This window comes from Pocillopora verrucosa, chromosome 11 (assembly GCF_036669915.1).
Source record: "Pocillopora verrucosa isolate sample1 chromosome 11, ASM3666991v2, whole genome shotgun sequence".
Taxonomy (NCBI): domain Eukaryota; kingdom Metazoa; phylum Cnidaria; class Anthozoa; order Scleractinia; family Pocilloporidae; genus Pocillopora; species Pocillopora verrucosa.
Genome location: NC_089322.1, coordinates 16,921,378 through 16,945,649, shown reverse-complemented (window position 1 = coordinate 16,945,649; position 24,272 = coordinate 16,921,378). Strand labels below are relative to the sequence as shown.

General features: G+C 37.9%; 3 protein-coding genes across 3 annotated transcripts; 2 read left to right on the top strand and 1 right to left on the bottom strand.

Moving 5' to 3' along the window:
• Window positions 1-1,303: 1,303 nt before the first annotated feature.
• On the top strand, window positions 1,304-6,407 carry LOC131781509 (uncharacterized). Its single transcript, XM_059098174.2, has 7 exons — window positions 1,304-1,659; window positions 2,086-2,321; window positions 2,756-2,870; window positions 3,424-3,596; window positions 3,714-3,886; window positions 4,116-4,240; window positions 4,384-6,407. Exons 1-7 carry the CDS (start codon window positions 1,359-1,361, stop codon window positions 5,004-5,006), a joined length of 1,746 nt encoding a protein of 581 aa, XP_058954157.2. The 5' UTR covers window positions 1,304-1,358; the 3' UTR covers window positions 5,007-6,407.
• Window positions 6,408-7,699: 1,292 nt separating this feature from the next.
• On the top strand, window positions 7,700-16,154 carry LOC131781536 (uncharacterized). The gene is made up of 12 exons (XM_059098205.2): window positions 7,700-8,234; window positions 10,100-10,341; window positions 11,081-11,219; window positions 11,674-11,894; window positions 12,095-12,127; window positions 12,554-12,684; window positions 13,220-13,251; window positions 13,482-13,507; window positions 13,656-13,740; window positions 13,940-14,245; window positions 14,577-14,807; window positions 15,431-16,154. The coding sequence occupies exons 1-12, from the start codon at window positions 7,949-7,951 to the stop codon at window positions 15,574-15,576; spliced, it is 1,878 nt and encodes a 625-aa protein (XP_058954188.2). The 5' UTR covers window positions 7,700-7,948; the 3' UTR covers window positions 15,577-16,154.
• LOC131781494 (uncharacterized) lies at window positions 15,590-23,161 on the bottom strand. Its single transcript, XM_059098158.2, has 4 exons — window positions 23,149-23,161; window positions 17,802-18,175; window positions 16,969-17,163; window positions 15,590-16,819 (listed from the first exon to the last, which is right to left on the bottom strand). The coding sequence occupies exons 1-4, from the start codon at window positions 23,159-23,161 to the stop codon at window positions 16,478-16,480; spliced, it is 924 nt and encodes a 307-aa protein (XP_058954141.1). The 3' UTR covers window positions 15,590-16,477.
• Between the last annotated feature and the right edge of the window lie 1,111 nt (window positions 23,162-24,272).

Sequence of the window (24,272 nt, the reverse complement as noted above, 5' to 3'; positions counted from 1 at the left end):
CTAACTCCAAATCAAACATGACCAGCGGGATAAACGATCGCAATAACGTTAGCTCGTATGGCTTGAACGAGTGGGAGACTCATATCGCTTGAGAATAACATCCCCTAGCAAGAGATTTTTATCTCTTTCCCCTAGCTGATAAGCTTTTTGTAATCCACTTACCTATGTATGATAAATCGATAATGCGTGGGTAACATAAAACTTAAAATTCATAAAAATATAATAACCTCTGCGACAAAAAGGCTTATTTTCTTATTTTCTATATTCAGGAAGCTCTATTGCAGACAGTAAGAAACACTTGGTGAGAAGTGTGCTATAAACTGATACTTCCAAAATGTTAAGTCCTATTGAATGTCTGAACAATATTGCACAGGCGATTATACTTAGTCTGATCAAATGCAACCAAATTTGGCAGACCTGACAACGATATTGTCGGAAGCGCGGTTCTGTAATCAGCTAAGTTTGTTGTATCACTATCAAGGTTATTTATAGCTTAGCCTTATGCTTGCCGTAGCAACCGACACAGGTTTGTGGGAGACCAACGTGGAGTCTTATCAAGTCCAACCTATCCGAACTCTTACGTGAAAATTAAAGGTGAAATTTAGTTTCTCGATTTTGTGCACGAGTCACGGGGCTTGCGTGTCGGAACAACAAATTTTATTTGTATCAAAACATCCCTAGTTCATACAGGAAACGAAAAGGGAGACTTATCACGGAAGAAAATATCAGGATCAGTAAAAGGTTTCATCGCCCTTCGTATTTCATTTCCTTAAAAAGCAATTTTTTTCGCTACCAAATGATCATGATAATCGCTTCTTTATGTGCGTGACTGATTACTACGGATTAGCTATCATAAGAAAAAGAAAGGCACGATTCATCAATAATCTGAAAGCCAATGGTAAAAACTGAAATAAGAAGTATATTTTAAATAACAACTGAACAATAAGCAAGTGATGTAACTTCGACGAAAAGGGAAAAAAAAAACTCACGAATGTCTCGGTTAATGATTTTCCTATTGGGTAAAACTGAAGCTTGTTGGCATATTTTTATAAGTATAACCTGAAACAGCGTGTCGATACCTGCTTCTTTTACAGACAGGAAACAAAAATTTTGATTTACAGTATTCAAAATATGTTATCATTCTACCCAAAATGGTCCCCTTCTTTTATAAAGAAATTAAAGTGCCAAATCGCGTGACTAAAGTCGTGGGTTTGGCATGTCGAATCGGTTTCATATGGGAAATAAGCAGATTATTAAACGAAGCACGCACGCCAAAAAGGGCTGGCAGGTCAAAGCTGTTAGAAGGAGGAACACCTACACGAATTTTAACTTGAACAGGAAAACAAAGAAAATTAGGAATGTCTCTATTCGTGCTGTTTTTGTTGCACCAGACAGTTTTTGTGTATGGTAGATCGAATGATTTTTTAACAATCAAACGACACAGCAACCAGAATAGAACAGTAGACGGTTTCACCGTGACAGGATTGTACGAGAGGAGTACATGCCAAGAAAAATGCAGCCATTTTAAAACAAGTGTGGTTCCGTCTTCTAACGATGAATGTGTATGCGTTTGTTCTCCTCAAGCAGCAACATTTGGGATAAAGAATAGTACCTGGCAATGCATTAACAATAGAGAGCTTCGCATGAGGGAATTGGCTGGTAAGTTGATTTCACTATTGCCAAATGAATTTTACCTCTTAGATCTAAAGTAGACGGAGTGACAACAAATGGCTGCGAATATGCCGTAGGAAATTCTTATTTATGTACTTGGCCATTGTGAGAAAGTAATCGATTCAATATCATCGTGATAATCATGGAATTCCAAAAAAAGTGGTGATATATAAGAATAAATGTATGATAAAAAAATTGTATCTAAAGAAAAGGTTGACGCCACCTTTGAAGGTCATACTTATCAGCGAATGAATTGTCGCATTGTCTATCATATGTCTCTTAGGGAAGAGGGAGGGGGAGGAGGGGGGGGGGGGCAATACACTGTAACGTATGTATTTATAAGGTGAGCTGACTTAAAATGCAAGCTACACACCAGGACGATCTGAGTTACGTTGCCACTCTCTTCTTATCAAGATTGCAGGAAAACGTATTTTATCAACGAAAGTGATGAAGACCCTTTGAGAATGTTTGAGAAAGGACAAAGGGCTACTCTACAGGTGAACCCCGACATAAAGTGTGATAATAAGAAAGCAAGCCTCAGTTTTCAAGCGTGGGACGGAGAGTTGACACTGCAGAACGAAATGTCTGCCTATTGGGGACTTAAGGTTACGAGACAATGGACAGGCTCAACTCGTCGCTATATTCTTAAGGTGAGACACACAAACTACTGGTTCAAAAAAATAAAAAAAATTAACTGCATGTCTTTCAACATTGTTCAATGGTAATAGAAAATCAATAAAATGATTTTGCATTCACGACAACCATTGCAAGATATCAAAGCAGTCAGGGGAAGAGGAGAAAATGATATCTTTCTTGTGAATGATCGATAAGTGCTTATTTAAGTAAATCATGATTAACTATCCTTCTTGATTCTCTGGACCTACATGTAAAGTTCGGAATAATTACGTAATAAGGTTTATGTGGCTCCGCTCGTCTACGTATACACTAAAGGAAAAAAAAGCTGAAAGCTGATTTACAATTACCCTAACTGTCTATGCCTTTAAGGTAAAACGGTAGAAATTGAAACATAGTGAGGCATTCCAGGTTATGGCGGAATATCTGATCATTTTATCTTTATTTCCAGATAAATGACGTCGATAATCTCAAATATTTGCACGGAAGAGTCGTAAAACTAACCATTCCATGTAACGGGTCTGAGAAATTTTGTTTGCTTTTCAAGATGGCGGGGACGATTACATGTAAGTAACATTGGATGCATTAACTTTTTGGCCTTTTTAAAAGTACACCGGATGTATAGTTTTATTGATTGATGATAACCTTCGAGAAAAGATTCGAATTTTGAATCACTTTTGAAGAGGTACCTTCTGTTACAAAAATAACAAAAAGCTACTTGGGAACCGAAGGTTTGACCTTTACCTCCTCTTTCTTTCTTTCTTTTGTTATAATTGCACTATTACACCTTGTACTATAAACCGACAGTCACGTGCTCATAGAGAGAGTTTAGAACTCCTTGGCACCGTGAGTGGCTCAATGATAAGCGCGCTGGACTCCAGATCGTAAGATATCCAGATCATGAGATACTCTCATACTGTTTCCCATCCATTTTCCGTGGTACTGATAAGTAGAAGTTGTAAAATAATAATAAGCTCCATTAGTTCACGATCATTTTAATTAATCTTATGACCGTAATTCTTAATGCAGCAGTCGTACTAATTAGATGTTAGTCACTGTTAGAGGAAGAGGGTTCAGAAAAATTTTACACTATAACAGAAAATTTTTTTCTGTCCACAGGTCCTCTAATGAACATTTTGACGCCCAAATCACCTTTACCAACTGCAACCGTAGAGAAATGTTTACCTTCTGAGATGATCGCCAGCACTCCAGACTCTAGAACCTTAAAGAAGGGTGTATCTTCAACCATACCCAGTACAAGAGCTGCTGTAGCGACTAACACAGTATTCCGGGTATAGTTATTGAATTTCTTACTTTATATTTTCATCTTGGAAACGGGGAGAAAATTTCATTCATCATTATTATTATCATTAGCATCATCGTCTATCTGTCATTTTAACCATGTTCAGGTTACTGAATCCTTGGAGCACAATGAGAAACATGATCAAGACTATACGGAAGTTCAAGAGGCTTCCCACAAATTATCAGTTCCTTTGGTCTCTGGAGTAGTGGTCGGAGCTGTCGCCGTGTTCCTGGTCTCTTTTTTCATGGGTTGGCTTATTTACCGGAAAAGAAATGATAAGTAAGATAGCTGTTATTCAACGGTTTAGTCCTAAATTACAAAATACATCAGGTGTAACACGAGTTCCATAATAGTAAAGAATACTTGCTTTTTTTAAAAATTGCTCTCATTTTCAAAGCTTTTTTACATCATCATTTAAATATCATAAAAAAAAAAATCAAACATATTTTTACTTAGCACGATCGGCATTTGTGCAGGATAAACCTGTAATCATTCCCTTTGCTCACAGGAATTGTCGGAAGTCGTCGAAAAAGAAAACGCGTGCAGATAATGACATGGACAAAAAAACGGACGCCGAAGGGGAGCCAATGTACCAAAGCCTCTCTCCTTCGGCAGACGGCGACTTACCAAGAGGTAAGTTCAACGATTATCTTTCGTGATACAACTACAGAAAAGGTTGACTCACTTTAAATTAGGCGAAGAGAATTAACATACTCGTAATCAACCTTTTCTAAAATAATACGAATATTTAAAAAATAATTTCTGAACAACTGCAGGTGTATACGTGCAACGATATAAGGTGCCTGAGGCTGTTTCCCAACGAATACCAGGGAAACTGTTGTTGCATGCTGAAGCCAATGGACGAGACACGTTCAAACCAGCTGTAGCTTCAACGGAAGAGTACGATTATGCGGAGTCCTGTCTAATGGTGCGAAATAAGGGGCTAAGTATAGGCTGCTCCTCCTTACCAATAAAGGCTCCTACTATGACTGAAGAGAATGACCCTTATTACCATGTACTTGAGACAGAGGACGATGTCCTTACACCAGGAAGTTCCAGCAGTGATGCTCACAGAATACCCCAGGAAAGAGCACCTGTTCTCCTCGCACCTGGGGATTCTAAGCCAACCGATTCACAAAGACCCTACGACGATGAAGATGATGAAGGTGCTCAGGTGGCTAAGGATACGGACCCTTATTACCATATACTGGAAAGATCAGAGTCAGAAGACCATAATTGTGACAATCAAGTGGGGTCCACAATTGTGGCACAATCAAGTCAAGAAAGTCCTGAACCTGATGGTTATAGAGAGCTTTCATTAGAAGGACAAGTCTACACAGGTTACCAAGCTTTACACAAATACACGTACATAAGTGCCAGAGAGCCTGCAGTCAAATGAGTAAAATAAGAGAAATTGTATGGAGCCATTTCGTAAAAATGCTCGAATCTGACCCATACCGCAAAACGATAGTTTATTTCTCACCGAACACTTGATACATTCATAGATAAATCCTAAATATAAATATTACGATGATTCGAAAGATATGTATTCTAAAAGAAAAAAAACAATATTCGACTTACCGTCGCAAAATTTAGCGCTGTAAATTTGCACGTCACATAGTCCAGCTTTGAAAATAGTTTTGATTGAGAATTACGAATAAATTAAAGATGAGGCTGAAACCTAAAAAACTTCTTAATTCTTCCTTGGCCTAGAATGGCTTTTTTGGTCCAAATATTCACTTTTGTTCTGGTTATAATAAACACTTGATAAGGAGGTACGATAAATGATATTGTAATGTAAAATAGCCCAAAATAGTGTGGTAGCTGCTAATAATAGTCGTAAAAGCCTTCTTTTGTAGAAGCGATGGCCAGCGATATAGTCGTTTCCTATGTTCTCAAACATAAATATTACGTAGAAATTCTAGAATACGAAAGAAAATCACAACGGAATGTTACGTTAAAATTAATATTGAAATACAGAGATGAATCGATGATACTAAGGACAGAACATGCCAGAACTGAACAGAACGCTGACCATATCTTTTTCGTGCTACAACCGCGTTGAAACAAGCTTGTAATTTACGTCTGGAATGAAGACTTGTGCACTTATTAAGAGCGTAATGATTTCCGAACAATGCAGACGAAAAGTGTATTGATCTGCTGTGTAAATTAAATGCCGTGAGCACTTATCGTAACAAAAAAGAGGCATATAATTGTGCTGGCAATCAAACCCTTGAAGAAGCCTTGACTTAGCCTTAAAGATTCAGCTCGGCTCTTTAGGTCTTCGCTTTTTAACAGACAGACTGCATCGAAAGTCGCCTGCTGAAAAGTGCATTTCGTGACATTTTCCGCATGAGCAATATAATAGAAATGCTTTGTTTTGATCATTCACGCACAAAGCCATGATATTTGATGATCAACCATGACCTTCTTGGTGATGTCTCATTGAATTTGGTTTCTGTTCTTCTGATTCAATGATTGTATTTCCTGGTTTTGTTTACGAATACACTTATTCAAAATTTACTGTCCTTTCTTAATATAAGCTTATGAGACAGCTTCCTATAGTTATGAGGCTATTAGAAAAAGAACAATACTTTTAACTACTATTTTCACATTTCAAGATTTGAGGTAAATTCTAACTAAGACGGGACTGACGCTTTCTGACATTTTAATTAGATTTCTTAATTATTCCTATATAAAAAAGGCTATCGGTTCCTAGTGAAACCAATTAGGGTTGGTCAACAGTTCTGCCGACAAAACAAGAACAATAAAAATTTGTATTCAATCAATTCCTAAATCATCACAATTTGAGAACTAATAATTTCTATCTTCTGGGAGCTTTTAATGCTCTCAATGAAAAAATTTACATCCTCTTTTGATTCAAGTTCCTGTTAAAGGAAGTTTTCCCTTTGTCATGATTTTGTTTTAATAACGCAGCATATATTGTGCTATCACTGACTTCAATTGACGTAGAACCAAACGTGAACCAATCTCGAGAATGCGGTTAAATGCCTAAGAAGACACGCCGAGCATATAGAACTGAAGCTGTGGTTTTTGTGCGTGTTATATGAAAGACACATCAATACTGTTATTACAGGAACAGGAAAATTGCTTCATTTCGTACAACCCTATTGACCTACATCAAACGAAGGCATCCTTGTAAAAGGGAAGTGGTTACATTGAAATTCTCTGTAGGCTCCGCAATCTGGGATGAATACATTTATCGATCAATTTTCCCAGACACTTCTATCAGTTAATATCACAATTAATTGATTAAGACGAATCAGTAGAAAAATCAACGCGGGGGTTTGATGAGATTTTGCTCACGTATTGTTTAATTTAATTCTAGGATGTTGTACATCAGTACAGCCCTTCAAAGGTCTCCAAACACATTTGGACAGCGGTATTACCTAGCATAGACAAAGCCATATAAATTTCCTTCCCGTGCCCATGAAAGAAATTCAGTGCCCGCAGGCAGGATTTACGAAGACGAGAATCTGTTTAAAAAATGCATCTCGAAAATATGAATACGGAAAAAAACCGGCAAAGAAAATTTACATTCTGTCCAAGCATTTATTTGACACTGACTACTCCTGCACCTTAACTTCACTGTTTTCTCTCTTCTGATCTCTTTTTCATATATAGATAGAAAAAATTCGATCTCACTATCAACCAAAACGTCTTTCACGACAATTTTGAAGTGACGCTATCAGCCATGAATGAAGAATTTATTGTCTAAGTGTAGCTTGGAAAACAGGAAAATCAGAAATCTTGATTCCCACGGTATCACTTCCAACGACAAATATTGAGTGAGTTGAGAGAAGAAAATTTGTTCACACGATTCATTTGGTGACGAGCTTAAACTCTGAGATCTACAGGAAAAGAAGAGGTTCTTTCTTTTTCAGTATCCAAGAACGCGTACTTGCGTCAAATTTAAACTGTATTTTCATTCGCAAAGAAATCAAAAGCAATATGCGACACTCGAGAGTATCACTACATGATGATGCTAAGCTAGCTATCACTCAAAGAGCAATGGCCTCCCGTGCACACAATATTTCGTATGATATTGGGAAGGGTATTTGCGGAATCCTGAATCGTGTGAGTGTGGGTTTTGCCTCGATCGTGTCACAATCTGTACTTGGTTTCGGCAGTTCACTACACACAAACACGCAAGTTACGAAAGACTTGGAGAAAGTGAAGTTGACAGTCTATCTCTTGCGAAAAGTAACCACAGAATCGTCTACTTTGTACGAGGCTCGGATAGAAAGTTTCCGATTCGGTTAATTAGCGTAATTGACGAAATCATTTCTCCTAATTCAAAAACAAAAGTTGGCTTAAGCAATGGCTACGTCGCCATCAGTGATAATACTGGTCTTTACAATGGTGATCTTGAGCTGCGGTAGGGCGCAAGAAATTTTAAAAATCTGGCGAGATTCGACTTTTTTGAATGATGATATTACAGTACCACATTCTCAGTGCAATAGAACACAACAGCAATGTGACAGATACAAGGCTAAACACCTTACAGAATGTTTGTGCTACTGTGAAGAAAGAGGAGGACAAGAGACGGCGTTTTGGGAGCCTAGTTCGACTTGTATTCCAGTTAGTAGTCTTCGCCAACAGTCAGGTACAAATTTTTTTGGTTTTTTTCTTGTTTTCAGTTAACATATTGTAAGTATTCAGTCACATTGCAGTACTAAGTCTACGAGTAGACGGCCACATCATTGGAAAATATAAATACCAGATCGTAATTTTTCGTAAATAATCTAATTTCACTGGAAAGAAAAATTGCTGAGTGCAGAAGTGCTGTAAAAAAAAACAAAAACAAAAGCAAAACGATTGTTCATCTTCTCAGAGAGAAAACTGTGCTTATAAAATGTATCTTGACGAACACGTCAACAGCATTTTGTTTCATTAACAAGCTATGAAAAATTTCCTCAGCAGGTCGTATCCTGCGCTATAAAGGGGAGTTATTACCATCCTTTTTTCGCGGTTCAAGATTGGGTTTTGATTTTTTTCTTAGAGGATGTTTTTTCCTATTTTTGCAGTGCACACTGTTTTCTTTGCTGTAAGACAAAGTTATAAAGCTTGTGTAATTCCCCATCCTTCAATTATAAAATCACGTTGATCGCTTTAGGTAAGACAGAGTCTACCAAATTGAAAATTATTTGCTGATTTACAACTCACTAAAATTTTAACCAAACGGTTGATCCAAGCAATTATAAGCTAATAATTCCGAAAATAATGATCTTTGTGGAGAAGAAAATATTAATTGATGTGCAAATAAACAATTTTCTAGCTCATGTAGGGTAGTTTAATGGTTACTTTTTCGCAGGCGCACTGTGGAAATTGTTAGGTTGTAAAAGCTATCGATAATGAGAACTTCATGTTCTATTCATTAAAGAAACCAACCATACAGTTTATATACTTCATGAGGAATTTAGGTCGTATTGATTTTCCATGCAAGAACTGGTTTTTAGTGAAAGAAGTCCATGAAAGGCAAACCCGCAGTACACTGTGATGCTTTCGTAGGATTGAACGTCAAGTCGCATGGACATCGGGGCATTAACTTCCCTTGAATTAAGCTCATATAATGAATGTCAACCTTCGCCACTACGAGGAATCACACGAAAGACAACAGGAATTATATCATTTGCTGCTAAAATGCAAGCCCTTTGGAATTCTTAAGAAGCCATTCTTGGGATTGAGAGCAATGCGTGCATCTTTAGAGGTCTTGAGACCCTTTTTTGGTCTTGAAATTCATCTTTTCAAATTACCTTACCACCACGATCTTTTAAATATAACTTTTCGTATCATTATATTCGTCTTAAATCTCATTTACCCCACCATGTTTAGTAAAACCAGGTTTGCCTGAAGGAAACCCACCAACTTAAGTTGTCAAAGTGCAATATTTTGAAGTCGAAAACATCACTTTTCGTATCAGGAAAATACTGTCAGTACTATTTATTGTATTTATGTATGTGTGTTCATGCATTCTAATCGCTGTAAGATTTTTTACCGAGGTACTGAGGCTATCATAATGTAGTTAGAGTAAGGACGTCATAAATATGCGTAACGTAATGATGTTTGTAGTCGTCTGACGTGAGGTGCTGCCGGAATTACATTAAACGTGAAGGAAAGCACAAAATATCATTTATAATAACCAAGGATATACAAAAAACAAAAATATAATGGAAAGGAAACACTTAAACGGAACGGCAAGCTTGGAGGTATCTACACGGATTACAATTAATGATCGAGAGGTTAAAGTTTTCAACTTCCACTTATTGTACTCGAAGTTACATTGTAAGAACAACAGTACTGCTCTCAGCACCAACACCGGTCCAATATGTGCCTCATCCTAATATTTCATTGTTTTCAGATGAAAATGTTGTGCTCCGAAATATAAACAGGGAAGGCAATGTACAGTACTGGGTCTTTCCTAAATCTGGCCCTACCTCACGTCCATTTTACCTTCTTAAATTTTCACAGAATGTCAGCTACTCTTTACAGACGAAAAGGCCGAAGAGCGCTTGAAATTCTTCCCATCTAAAACATCTCTTGAAAAAGAGGTAGCAGTTCCCGCCAACCGGAGTTGTGCCTTTTACTACGGAAATAAGTTTTTTGTCCAGTATCTTGGTTGTGATGGTTCATGGAAACCGATTACAGCACAAAACGTGCTTAACACTATAGAACTGACTCCTAGTTGGTCAACCACTGTTCTCAAGATAAGGGTGAGTTTAGTATGTGAAATGACAATGATGTCGAACTAAGGAACGAGCCATTATTTATTGCCAAGAGCCAGAAAAGGGAGTGGGGTTGAGGACTTTTTTGTGGGGGGATCACATGGTTTTCAAGGAAACGGAGGGGGATCAGTCGTCAGAGAATTGACCGCCAATGAATTGCCAACGAGGGGAGATCGGACGAATTTTAAAGAGCTTTATGGGCGATCAGGTAAATTCGATCGTGACACAGCCAAAATCCTCCAAACCCTCCTTACTCCTCCCCCCCCGGCGAGTGATAAATGATTGTTCCCTCATGCATATTAATGTTTCTTACGCTACTTTCACTGATATTTCTTCAATTAATCTGAATTCTTTGTCACTGATTCGGGTTGTTCGTATTGTAAAAAAAGAATTGTTTCTTTCTTATAAGACAAGTTAATAATAAAAGACTTAGAGCAGGGGAAGCAGGAGCTTATGGGACCACCCCCTAGTAGAATGTAATGTACAGTAATAAAATAACCTTCCTTTAGGACCTTTAGCGATCTGTATTTACCTCTTTTCTAGAATTTTTCCAGTTTTGAAACGGCAAATTCTTATTCTTTTGGCCTAAAGATATATCTCAGTATATCTTTAGGCATCTCAGCATTCATGGGTTTGCGAATGAATGTTTCTTACGCTAATACCTTTCTTCAGTTAATCTGATACTCTGATTAAATAAATACATTCTCGATCACAATTTCATTTTCAGATCAAAGCTGGATCGACGCTTTTCGCAAATTTAACAGCTGGCCATCTCGTGAGAGTTCCGATTCAGTGCCGTAGAGAAAACTCTGAGGATGATCTCTCAAGCTCTTGCATCGTGTTCATGGGCGAAGGAACTGTTGAATGTAAGGTGTCATATGAAAACGAAAGCGCTTTAATGTCAATAGGACAACCTGGACGTATACTCTCTTTGTTGTAGTTTTTGGAAAAAGCTGATGACTAAAACACAAAACACGATTTCTTTGTCACTGATTCGGGTTGTTCGTATTGTACAAAATACTGTTTCTCTTATATGGCAAATTAACCCAAAGACCTGAAGCAGGGAAAGCAGGGGCTTATAGGACCGCCACATTGTAAAATGTAATGTGCAGTAATAAAATATCCTTCCTTTAGGACCTCCTTCCTTCTCGATATTCTTTTCTCTAGACCCCAATAAGATGGGAGCAATGCCTTTTCTTCTACTAATAAGATCCATACCCTGAGGGACTTCAGTTAAAAAAAAGAAAATGGCGTGGCTTTGTGGAGCAAGTCATGGCCTTTTTAATTTGCTTAATTTTTCTTTGTCCTTTTCTTTATTAGGTCCATATCCTAGGCCAACTCTGGCACCAGGTTTCAACCAGGCGACTTTGCCAGCACCAGTTCTTGAAAGACTAAATTCTACAGCAACCCTTCCAACTGTGAAGACCACGACTTCAAAGACCGTAACTATGGCCGAGACTACTAGAGGCCCTTCTCCAACAAAAGAAACCACGCGACCGCGACAAACTGAAAAAGCAACGACTGAGCCAACAACATCTCAGGTAGGCTATGTTACATTATATCAAACAGAAAGCAGTTATTCTTAGGTACATTTAAAAGGAAATAGATTCAAGAAAAAGCACATGACCAGAACCCCAGAAGGAATTTTTTGTGCTAAAGGATAAGAGAGCCTTCAAATACTGTGGAGCCGAATAAGGTTCTTCTATTTCCTGGGAATAACCATATTCTATATTCATTTCAGAGCGCGAGAACAATGCCACCTCAAACTGAGCAGGTATGGTAAATTAAATTATTTCTATAACGTAATTATCCGTATTCACACCTTCTGCGAGAATCGAAAAGAGACTGCTGCTCAGTTTTGACTAAACAACATGCCCGTCGTAAATATATGTCCCTGGAATCAGTTTCATGCGATAAGACACGGGCTCAAATTTCTATAAGTCTACAAAGAAAGTCTACAGGAATTGTGTCTTCTTACATGTAATGATTGTCGTTTCCTATGCGTAATTCAAGGATTATATATCGAAAGCAATTTCTTCCACGTGTGCATCGATCTCTCTTTGTCATCGACCTTTCGTATTCAACGACCTCGCACCGACCTAACTCTTGTCATGTATACAGTAAGCCAAAGCTCCAGTCGGGGAAAGCTTCACTTTTGGTAATTTCGTTTTCTTTTGTTATGTTCGGTTTGTACATTTAGCCATCACAGGGGGAGACAGCTCAAAGAGCGCAGAGCAAAAAGAACACTTACATCATAGCTGGATCTGTAGCTGGAGGAATTCTCTTAATAGCCTTAATACTGCTCATCTTATGGCGCTGCAACAGTCCCAAGTAAGGCTACATAATAGATAACAACACGTTACTCGTTAGAGCACGAGCTGAGACAAAGAAATCAACTTAGTAACCCAAGAGGATCGGATCCCAATCCGATACCCCACCAATGAGCTGTAGAGAACTCGTTGGCGAGCTTCCTGCATACCTAGTGTAAGATCACTACGACTGCAGCTGAACTGAACCGTGAATCCAAACTTTCATCACCTATACACTAAGACAAATTAAAAAGTTCGTGTCTCTTTTTATGAATGGTTCTTTCACATTCATCCTTACACAGCGTAATGGGCAGTGCCATTGCCAAAACCAATTTCTCACTGACTTTTATTTGAATGAAATGTTTAGGAGGTTTATAAGGGTGTATTAAAAAACCATGTTACCTTTTACCACCGAGAGTTTAATAAAGAATAGAGTAATCCACCTTTCGGCAGAATAAAATCAATGTTATCACAAATAGAAACGGAACACTCTGCAAGCAACTGTTTCATAGCGTTACTTTTGAATGCAATAATGTCCCTTATTTTTTTACATTCAGGAAACAACCAAATTCGCATCGTCGTTTAGAAGGTAAGTTAATTTGTTACAACTCTATCACAATAAAACAAGACCTTTGACGAAATATACTTCACTTACTTCAGCTTTGTAATTTTGTCAAAAAAAAAAAAAACTGGGGAAACACCTCGAAAGTGTCATTACACTGATACGTTTGATCGTCGTCAGGACATATTTATAAGACATGCTCTTTACACAACAGATCTGTTCATAAAGGCTAAGTCCACCCACTTGTTTTATTTTAGGGTCGATTACCAGCCCCGTGTCTCACGTGAGTATACAACTGTGGATTTTATCACAAATCTTTCGTTCCTGTCAGAAGATCAAATTGAGCATGCATTGTTCAGTTAAGTCGAAAAATATTATTGTTATCATTTTGATCGTGTAGGGCTTAAAAATTGTTACTGTTTCTCTTTTAGATGAGTCGACATTCAATTCCTGTCTATTCGGATGCTTCTTATCTCTCTCCATTAGGGACCTTCGACGAAAGGACGAGGAGCTTGGGTAGGTAATATGTAAGGCTTGTAGGGATAATGCAGAAATTCGTTACAATGTATCAAGGTGTGCGCTTTTAGAAGAGAACAGCTTGTGTTTTTTTCTCTCTCTAGCACCAAACTGAAACTCCACGCAGATGAACGCATTTTACGCTAGATTCTGTTACCGGAACTCTCTTTTTATTTCTTTGTTTTATTTCATCCTCCAGATAACCCCGTTTATCGCGGGGGCTCAGAAGGGCTATTTGTGTCGGGCTTGGACATGAAACGAGGGTCTATCTACTCAGATCATTACCCCACAAACCCTCCTCCCAGGCCTCCACCAGGATCTTCAAAGCGCGGTAGCATGAACGGACAAGTGAACCCAGCTTTGGCGCTAAGAGAAGAATATGTGACAATGAATCCACTGTATGAAGGACAGGTGATGCACCACAAAGATCTTGAAGAGCTGAACTGCAGCGACTTTGGAGTCAGCGCCGATCAAGTTGTTCTCGATACGAGAAAGGATCCTGAAGGTAATATGAGCAAACCCGATGTTGCGCAACAACTAGTGAAGGGGTAATTGACCTATCACCACTGGTGCGCGCTTCATGAGTCTTGAAGCCAATAAAACCAGCCTGGCATTACCAGCCATTCAACTATCGCAAGCAAACTTAAAGTACACAACTAATAAACAACTCCTCTGACCTTAAATGGCTATCGCCTATATGGCTGAAACGTCAGTAACTTTCACGGTCAACAGCACTCGTTTATGACACTGCAGAAAAATGCTACTAAATCATATTATCATCCTTATGAGTGACCATCACACAAAACGTACTGAGCAATATTTTTATCTTTATCCAGAGTTCAACGACGACACCTATGACTGTCCAGGAGACATCTTGAATTCTAGATCCGAAGCAAGAGCATCACCGATCCCCGTTTTTTATGCCCTGGACGAATCATACCCGGACAGCATCTCCAATACCTTCCACAGAGACAGCACTTTCAGAGGGCGTCCAGATGGACGCGTGTATGATGAGCCTGAAGGTGACCTTAGGAGAAGCCCTTATATTGTTATGGACAATCAGAGAGGTAGCGACCCTTTTACCCAGCCGTTGACCTATAACTGTTTAAACGATCCTCGTTTGCGGGAACACACTTGGGACTAAGACAAGTTTCACATGAATGGATTGAGAGGCGTAAATTACATTGAGATAATGGATATTATTGAATAATAACCATGGGAACAAAGTTTGCATCCACCCAGTGGTGATCCGAAAGTATAACAATAATACTGCTATAAATTTCAATAGATGGCTGATATCATTTGACAGGCAGTATACAACTACAACGACGATATCCCCGATAAATAACAACAAACAAACAGAATTGCACGTCTCACAAGGGTATAGAATAGCGAAGTATCATCTTGCAAAATCTCTTGATTCATTCTTTTAGACAGGACGACTTTCTTCAGTAGGTCGATATGAACAATTGGCTTTTACGAATTTCACTTGACGCCTCATGTGTCTGAGTGTCATGTGAACCACAATAGAATGAGTTGTTTTAAGGAAAGGGAGGGTCTGCAGAAAGGTGGATGGACGTAAATATGAACGGGATTTCATCTCGGCCCGGAAACAGCCGCTGAATAGTAAGGGTGTGTTGTTTACATAAATTATGACTTTTCTCATACTTTTTGTTTAATTTCATCGAAGGTGTAATCTACTCTCATGACTATGACGAGCCACCCCGCGATGAGGAACTGCTAAGTATTCGCAGGCTAAGTTCTCCAACTCATGGCATCTTGAAGACTGGGAACGGGTCACCAAGCACAAAATACCTTCCTCGATCGGGGCACTGAGCATTTCAATATGTTAATTGAAATAACCTCGACCTGACAACCTGTTTGAAGATAGAGGCCTTCAGTGTAGTTTTTTTTTCCTCGCCACCTACCCAATAAGGCGCAATCTCCTTCTTAAGAGATCCTGCAGTATACGAGTTAATTCTTAAATGAGCCATACATAATTGATATAATTACTAAGACCTAAATTTTGATCGGGCATGTATAATTCCAAAGAAACCAGTTTCCGCCCGCCCGCCCGCGATAGAAATCTTCCAAACAGAAACAAGCATTAGAGGATTAGAACTATCTAATCCTCTTTAAGAGGCTCTGCTTCGTCTAGCCAATGTGTGGGCTAACAATTAGACTATCTTCTTGATAAGTGACGAACAACGTAGTTTGTTTTTCGTTGTTGTTCTGAAGACTCAACACTATGATGAGACTACTGCTTAAGGAGCACTCCTGTTGCTACTGCTTATTTGACACTCCTGAACCTTCCTTGTGAATCATATCAGATTTTTACACTCATTTGCGAAATTATCTGGTAAATAGGTAGTGCATAATGAGTTTGAGAAATAAATATTTGATTGAAAAATGGTTAGCTTCGTTTAGAACCTATGCATTTGCATTTTGATAAGTATTCTGTTCATTAAGTATATGTATATGACGTATCGGTAACGATAACAAAATTAATTCCTATATGTGATGTTGCTAGTGAGACTGAGTTTAAAAGAAGTATATCAAATACGAAAATTTACACAGTGATTGTCATTAGTTCTTGAGGTTCATTGACAGATTCATTCGTGGATCAGAAATAACTGAATCCCCAGAAAGTAATCAGTACACCCTGTATAATTGATTTCAATGGTGGCACTTTGTTCCAAGTATGCTACATATTCATCCCATGTTCCTGATAAGAGTATCATATGGGATACTTATCGAAAGAAAATTCTCGAAGAAAGGAGTAATTCTTCATCATTTGTGTTACGCGTACTTTTTGTTCCTCAGTCCAAACTACTTTGTGTCTTGTGATTGAGGGGGTTGAAAACAGGATATTGCTACATTTCTCGAAGTAATCCTCAGAACATGCGACGTTTAAATGGTCGCATAATCTCTGGAGAGTTTCTTTAGGTCTCAGTATAGTTTCGTGCCCTGCAATATCGACAACTTCATCGCCATAAAGTTCCCGGATGCGTTGGTTTGCAGCCGCTAATTTGAAATAGCGGTTAATAGACTTCTCCAAGTCTTGGGCTGTATTGTTTATCTGTTCGATGAGAAGAAAAGAAAAGAAAAGAAAAAAAGAAAGTTTTGAGCGCCATGCCTTTTGTGAGGATTTGGAACCCAGTTAACTTCAATGTGTCGCCAAATGAATGTCACCAAATTTAGAGTAAGAATATCTACAACGTTCCTTACTTGCGTTCCTTCTTCAATCACAGCCTCTCGCGTTCCTGTTTCTCGAAGTGTCATGGTGGCAATGTTGTCAAAAGGGTTCCTGACAATGTGTATAAATCTCAGCGGTACTTGGAGGGTTTGCCTTATTTCTTTTAGAATGTCTATTGCCGTTGATAAGAACTCTGAAGTTTTACCAGCTTGCTTATCGCCGATAACCTTAACCCAAAATAAATAAACATAATTCACTATGGGTTTTAAGGCTTTAGTTCTATAAAAACTAAAATGTTCTTAGCATATCTGCTCCTAGCAATTGTACCTGATTGCCACCGATGTTGGTATTTCGGTTATGCATGTATAAGAACCCCACTTCTGTATGCCATACAGTGTAATTCTATTACTGGTTATCATGGACTTTGTTTGTACCACAATTCCATATACATGTATCATTCTGATAAAAAAAAAACCCCTTTAACTCCGACGAGTGACCAAGACAGAATTTCTCCTTACGATATCGATACAATGTCAAGCAGACAAGTGACGAGAATAAAGAAAAATATCAATAGGGGGATTATAAACTGATCCAATACCAAATTCTCCAAACTAACATCACAAGATCTGTATGGCAGACAGTAGGGAGAATGACTAATGAGACCTTGGGAGTTAAAGGGTTAAGTATCTTGCCCGAGAACACCTACACAGACCCACGATAGGGTCACTATATAGGGGAGTTAGCCACTGTATAGTGGGTGGGGGGGGGGGGGGGAAGAGAGTGAGTGAGGGCATTCAGTAGCAAAGGGCATCAACGTCTTCGAGAACTACGAGAAAAACCTAAAACTTTGACTCACTGAACTAACCTTAATTTTCCTTTGATATCCACCTTGCCATAAACCAGGCACATTGTAAGTGTACCTGAACTTTGGTGCAAGAAGCGTCTTACTGAATGTAGCACGCCTTCCAAATAGCGCATCCCTCAAGGAAAACTGATGAAGGTCATAGAACAGTGCGTACTTTTGTAGGTTTTTCTTTTTCTTCAACCGCGCTGAGCGGTATTTTTCCCATTTTCCTAGCACACCATACTCGTGTGATATAATTATTTCCGGGTGAGCATCCAATAGGGCTCCCACTAAACTATGAATGCTACGTGGATAACCAATGAACAAGAGAAACGTTTCCACTCCATCATACAATCTGAAATGACTCTCGGCATAAGAGACTAACGATGACTCTTCTGAAAAGTAATCATGAGTAAACTTTGTTGTTCATAAATCCGTTATACACTTAGCTTGACAAAGTTTTTACTAAGTACATGCGATTGATGATAATTTCCGTGTGTGGATTTTGATAATCAAGTTACCGGAGATTTAGCTGTAAAGGATAATTTTCTCAATTAGTGGTTTGTAACTGCCATCAGACTTGGCTCTCATATGAAATCTTTCATCTCACCCTATCTTAAAATGCACTGACAGCCAAGCCTTCAAGCCTTCATTACAATACATGCATTTCTTATTTATGATACTGATGTCTACATAACATATGTGACAATACACATATATAGTGTGCTACCTTAGTGAATATGTAAAATGTATACTTGAAAAAAGTACATATTCAGGTAGTCATGTATTTTACTTCATAATGTGCAGTGGCTGTTACAGCTCAATAGGTACTTCATAAAGTATTTTTCACGTTTTGTGACATTCATGATGCTGTTCGAATAGAGGAAAATAAGATAAGCTTTAAATGATCTTGATGGTTAATAATGAGGACCAAAGGTCATCCCAGTTTCATTCTTTAGACTGCAATGTTCACCAAGCGATTTTCTGCAGTAGGTGTATGAAATTTTGTCTAAATTCAATGTTATATTAGACAAGGTGGGCCAATAATCTCAACTGTGATTCAACATCATTCATTCTATGACTTTGTCTGGGTAATTTTATAAAAATAATACAGGCTATAGGCAAGTGCTATTGCATGAAGTACAGTAGGTTTTAAATGATTGCTTTGAAAATTATGATTTCTTTGACAGCCTCTGCTTCAATTTTACCTACTGATTTCTCACTCATGAATTAAAGCTGAGCTTTGATAGAAATATCAGTTGCCAGCTAGAAAATAGTGAGTATGGAAATGATGGGGTAGGTTTAGTATCTCAATGTCTAGTTTAGAACTAGAAAAGCATCTTCAGAAGGTTCATTCCACTCGATAAATTTAGGGTGACAGGTTCTTTTATGATTTTTTCAGGGTTTACAGTTTCTAGGGGTCTTTAAGGATCTCTACCAATACACACAAACCTAAAAAGTGGGAGATGCTTTGGCCTAATGGTTAGTGTGCTAGACTCCAGGTCAAGAGGTTCTTTTTCAAGACCTGGTCTGGGTTCCCTCTCCCCTGTGTTGTGTTCTTGGGCAGAACACTTTACTTTCACAGTGTCTTTCTCCAACCAAGAGTATAAATGGGTACCAGCAAATTATCATGGAAGCCTAAAGTAAGAGTGGAGGTAACTCAGTGACTGAAATCCCATTGGGGGGGGGGGGGGGGGGGGAAGGGCATTAACACTTAATTCTAGTTGCTTCATTAGGGAAACCAGAATGAGATCTGGCAGAATGAGCCTATAGATACATATACATACATGCGCAAATGATGTTCTTAATGTACCTAAATTAACCACTTGTAAAAACCCCCATGTAACCTTTAGAGGTCACTGCAGCCCTTAGGTCTTACCTAGTACAGCACATATTAACATTTTATTTCAACTTTAAGGAGAGGATTCTCTATACTAGATTTCAGTTTTGTGCACACTCATAAAATGTTAACTGATTGGTTGGGTTGGAAATGACCCAACCTTGTCAGGTTTTTTCAACCTAGATTAGAGACCCTTCTCTGTAATAAGTCAGCTGCCAAAGCTTAACATATATAAAACTATTGTGCAGAATAGCATAATAGTAGAAAGCCATAAACAGTTTCTTGCAAAAAATGAAATTGGTCACAGTCTTTAAGATAAGATTTCATCAAAACAAATCAGTAAAGATAATTAAATACCAAATTAAAACTCTTCACAGATTTGGAGATTCTCAAAGACATGATGCAGTCAATAATATGCCACATCATGCACTGCTTTGTTTACACAACACAACAGATTTGTGAAGCAATCTTTGCAATCTTGCATTCTTTTCCAGAATCTTAAATTCATACAGACTGAAGATCTTTTGTAATGAGAATACCATATGATTTTATGATATTTTCTTCAAAGTTTATTTAAGATCAGCTTTGAAGATTATAGATCCCCCAACATATAAGGAAAAATACTTCAAGTTCTTGCACTAATTGGCACAAATCTTGAAGATTTTGTTTGATTGCCAGATTCTTGGAGAACTTTGATAATTTTAATTGATTATTAATTTATATGAACAAAGAATCACATTACAATAGTTTGAATCTGAAGAATGTTCAGTAAGCTATATCATGTGTGCTTAAGTACAGTACATTTAACAAGAAGAGTAAAAATTGAACTACTGTTTCAATATCTACACTATGGAAATTCATAGCAGGATTTGAATTATAGCATACATTTCTAAATTCATACCTTTACTTGCAACATAGCTGACTTGTATTCTAAGGACAAACCAGTCTTTTATTGACCTACTTTCTCATATAACGTGGATTGTACATTTCTTGATGCAGATATTTGAGCATGTCATTGTTCTCTCTTCATCACATCCATCTACAATGAATAAAAGAAAACTTTATTTATTTTATACAACACATCTGACGGAATCACTTTGTAAGTCATTATCTCATCCATTATTGACATCATTTCCCTTTCTTGTTTTATGTGTTAATGGTTTCTTTCTTAGATCTGTTCTTTATTCTCTTGTTTTCTAGGCTGGTCTAATTATGCCTTAAAATACATGCCTTAAGTCCTTAAAAACTACCTCATTTGAAAATACTTCGTGCAAGATTACTCAGCTGACCCCAAAGGCTCTTTCACCCTCTCTTATAACTCATATTCTAGATTTGAAACACCTTCTGAACTCAGTTTTACATTACAAGGAAAGTTTTCATCAGGGTCCTAGCATTTGATCCAGAAAATATGACACCTCATGCTGGTGGGTAAACATGTTCAAAATAATGTAGACCTGTATAATGCTTCTACCTTGCATTGTGGATAATTTAATTGACTAAAACAGGTATTCCATTCCTGCTTGTTGGATGTAAGACTGGTTATAGCCAACTCCATACTATGCACCTCATTTGCTATTTACCATCCCATATCCACCACACACTCATGGAATAACTGTCAATTACCATCCATCAAATATTTTTGCTCGCACACACATTGGTCTAAACACATTAAGTGATCTAATATTCCACACCAAAAACTAAGGGATATCCAAGGATATCAGTCAAGTGAAATTCCCCAATTTTCAAACCTTATGTCCACTATGATGAGTCTTCATTTGAAAATTTAATTCAAGATTGAAAACTTTTTCGTAGACATTGCAAAATATTTGAAGGATAATATACACAATAGCCTCTATTTTGTGCAAAAATATGCTTGTTTATTTGTCCTTGGACATCATCTGTTTGTTAAAGCTCACATTTTTCCTTTAGCTCCTTGGAGAGGAGAGATAATGTCTGTAGACAAATATCCATGCATATTTTTACACCAAATGGAGGATATTGTTCCTGAACTTGTTGACTTTGTTCTTACACGTTAAATAAACAGTACTCTGTCAGGTTAAGTAGAATCACAGCTTTTGAAATATGGACCCGATAATTATTAATTGATTTATTCCACAAATTATACAAGTTAATCAATGAGCCAGCATTTTGATAAAGCTAGATAGATATAAATCCCAGCAATTACGTCAGCGGTTTGACAGTTACCATGGGAAACTTGTTCTACAGCAAGATTTCTGTATGGCCCTATTCTTCATCATGCTAATTACATTTGTTTCAGAATAGAAAACGAAATGACGGAAACCATCAATTATCTTTGGGAGAAAGGCTTTGTTTTGGAACTGTTTTCAGAAATCTTTCCGGATGTTTCTCTTATTTGGCTATTACGAAACAGTGCTACGCTGCTGACAAATGTCGGTACAGAAAGTCTTTTCTGTCAGTTTTCTTCCTTTAAACACCAAACTTCACCACAAAACTATATAAATGATGCAAGAACGAGAAGAGGAATGGCACAATAAACATGCAGTGTGAACTGTGAGAGGTTTTCTTCCACACTGCTAATTTTAAAGATTCGTGATAAAACTTGTCGATCGACTCGAGCTCATTATTTCATTCTAATCTTCTTCAGGGAAAATGGTCTTCTGTAACCAACGGTAACCAAGTTGGCTTAAGATATAAAATTAAAATAAATGGCATTGCTTACCTGTACGAAAGAAGAGCAAAAAGTCCGTCTTAAAAAGGGTGGAAACGTCTCAAAGAGATAGAGAAGTACTTGTTCGCCATCTTGAGTATTTTAAGCATTTCCCGCCGTTTTCGCGGTTGGCGAGCGGCTGCTAGGAAAACTTGTCCCCATTCCTTCAGTTCATTTCAAACCGAAATGGTAAATATCGATCAGGCAAAAAGGTGAAGGGCGTTCTGTCTTCGTTGATTTAAGGTGACATTTGAGAATTTTTGTCGCTATCGTGCATATATAAGCGACCACGCGTCTCTGCAAAAATTGTTATTTGATTTTATAACTTTTATCGCGAATAGTTGTATTTAAAGTGACTTAGCGACGCTCGCTGCTGGTATCATTTCTTATTTTATACTTGCTGTTTATGTCATCTCTAATAAGTTATCCATAGATGCGATAAACGGTGTGTAACGAAGCAAGTGACCATAAAACGAAGGCTTCCCTAACAGTTTTGTGGCTCCCATGTAGACTTGAAGAGGGGCACTGAAAAGAAAGTGCCTCGCCCAAGAGCACAACTCAGAGACATTGCAAGAGCTTCCACACGGATCTCCAGTTCTCTGGAGTTCAGCACGTAATTCACTATGCCACTGCGTCTCTTACAAATAACTTTCATATATATATATATATATAAACTTGGATAGATATAGGATAATTTGGTTTTATCAACTGAGTTAAATATGTTAATGAGCCACTGTAAAGATTTTATAAAGTTCAACATCATCGACTCAGTTGACAAAACCAAATAACTTTTTAATGCCCCACACCGACGTAGCAACACAGTTTCTGCGGATACTTACCCCCTTCATTCATTTTTCAAATGGAAAACATCTGTCACTGTCTGTTCACTTACCAGTTTCATGATGATGCCTTTGGGAATAGGTAGATTCATTGTTTTGACGGAAACATTTCCTTCTTTGAAATATATTCGAAAAGATGAAAGATTTTTCCTCAGTTGTATTACATATGATGTAGACAAAAAACACGGAACAAGCCAAAATCACAGCTAATGGCAGAGGAAATTTCATCTGGGAATCAGCTGTTTCTGAAAAGGATTGTTAGATGTAAGAGATTGCTCCTGACAGTTGACTGGCACCCAGGATGACGAAAGGGATAATGATAGAAGCTTTGCACACGAGCTTAATAATGCTGCTTACCCGGCCGGGGTCAAACCCCCAGGGGTTACTTGTGTCAATTTTTTTATTATGTGTGTGCCGCTGGCCGAGTGAACCCCTACCCCATTATAGTCTATTCTGTTGTCAAATATAGACCCCATCTTAGTTACTCTTAGCAATACAACTTTTAACCGCGAATCTTCCCATTTTTGAGTCCCTACTTACTAAAATTTTATTACTTCCAAAATCCCCAAAATGCGAGACCCCATTCCACTAACTCTATTGAACATTCAACCCCATTATAGTCATGTAAATCCAGTCGTAAAAATGCAAAGCGGCAAATCCCCACTAGCCCACTAAGAAGTACTCCCCGACCCGAGGTTCAAACCAGAACTTCCCCACCCGTAACGTGCTGCACCAGCAACTAGCCACCTAGGTTATGGCCATTAGCCTGAAAGAATGAATTCAAAAATTAGCACATAGATGAGAGACAGCCCAAGCGTTTGTTGGGAAGGGAAATGTTCCTATTACTAGAAATGGAGCAAATGAAAATGAGCAACTAATAAAGAATGCAACTGGATTTTTGTGACTGGCTAATCTTAAAAGTAAATAAATAAATGAATAAGAAACCGCTAGTTACAGAATATGGCTGGTTCCTGTTCAAACAGTGCGATTTAAATTTCGATTTATCACATAAGAGGGATAGAACTTTGTATAAGCAACTGTTGTCTTTGAAGCACTTCTTCTAAAATGATAAATTGTTATGATCTTTTAAAGGACTTACTTACCTTTCGCTGGAGGGTTTCCTA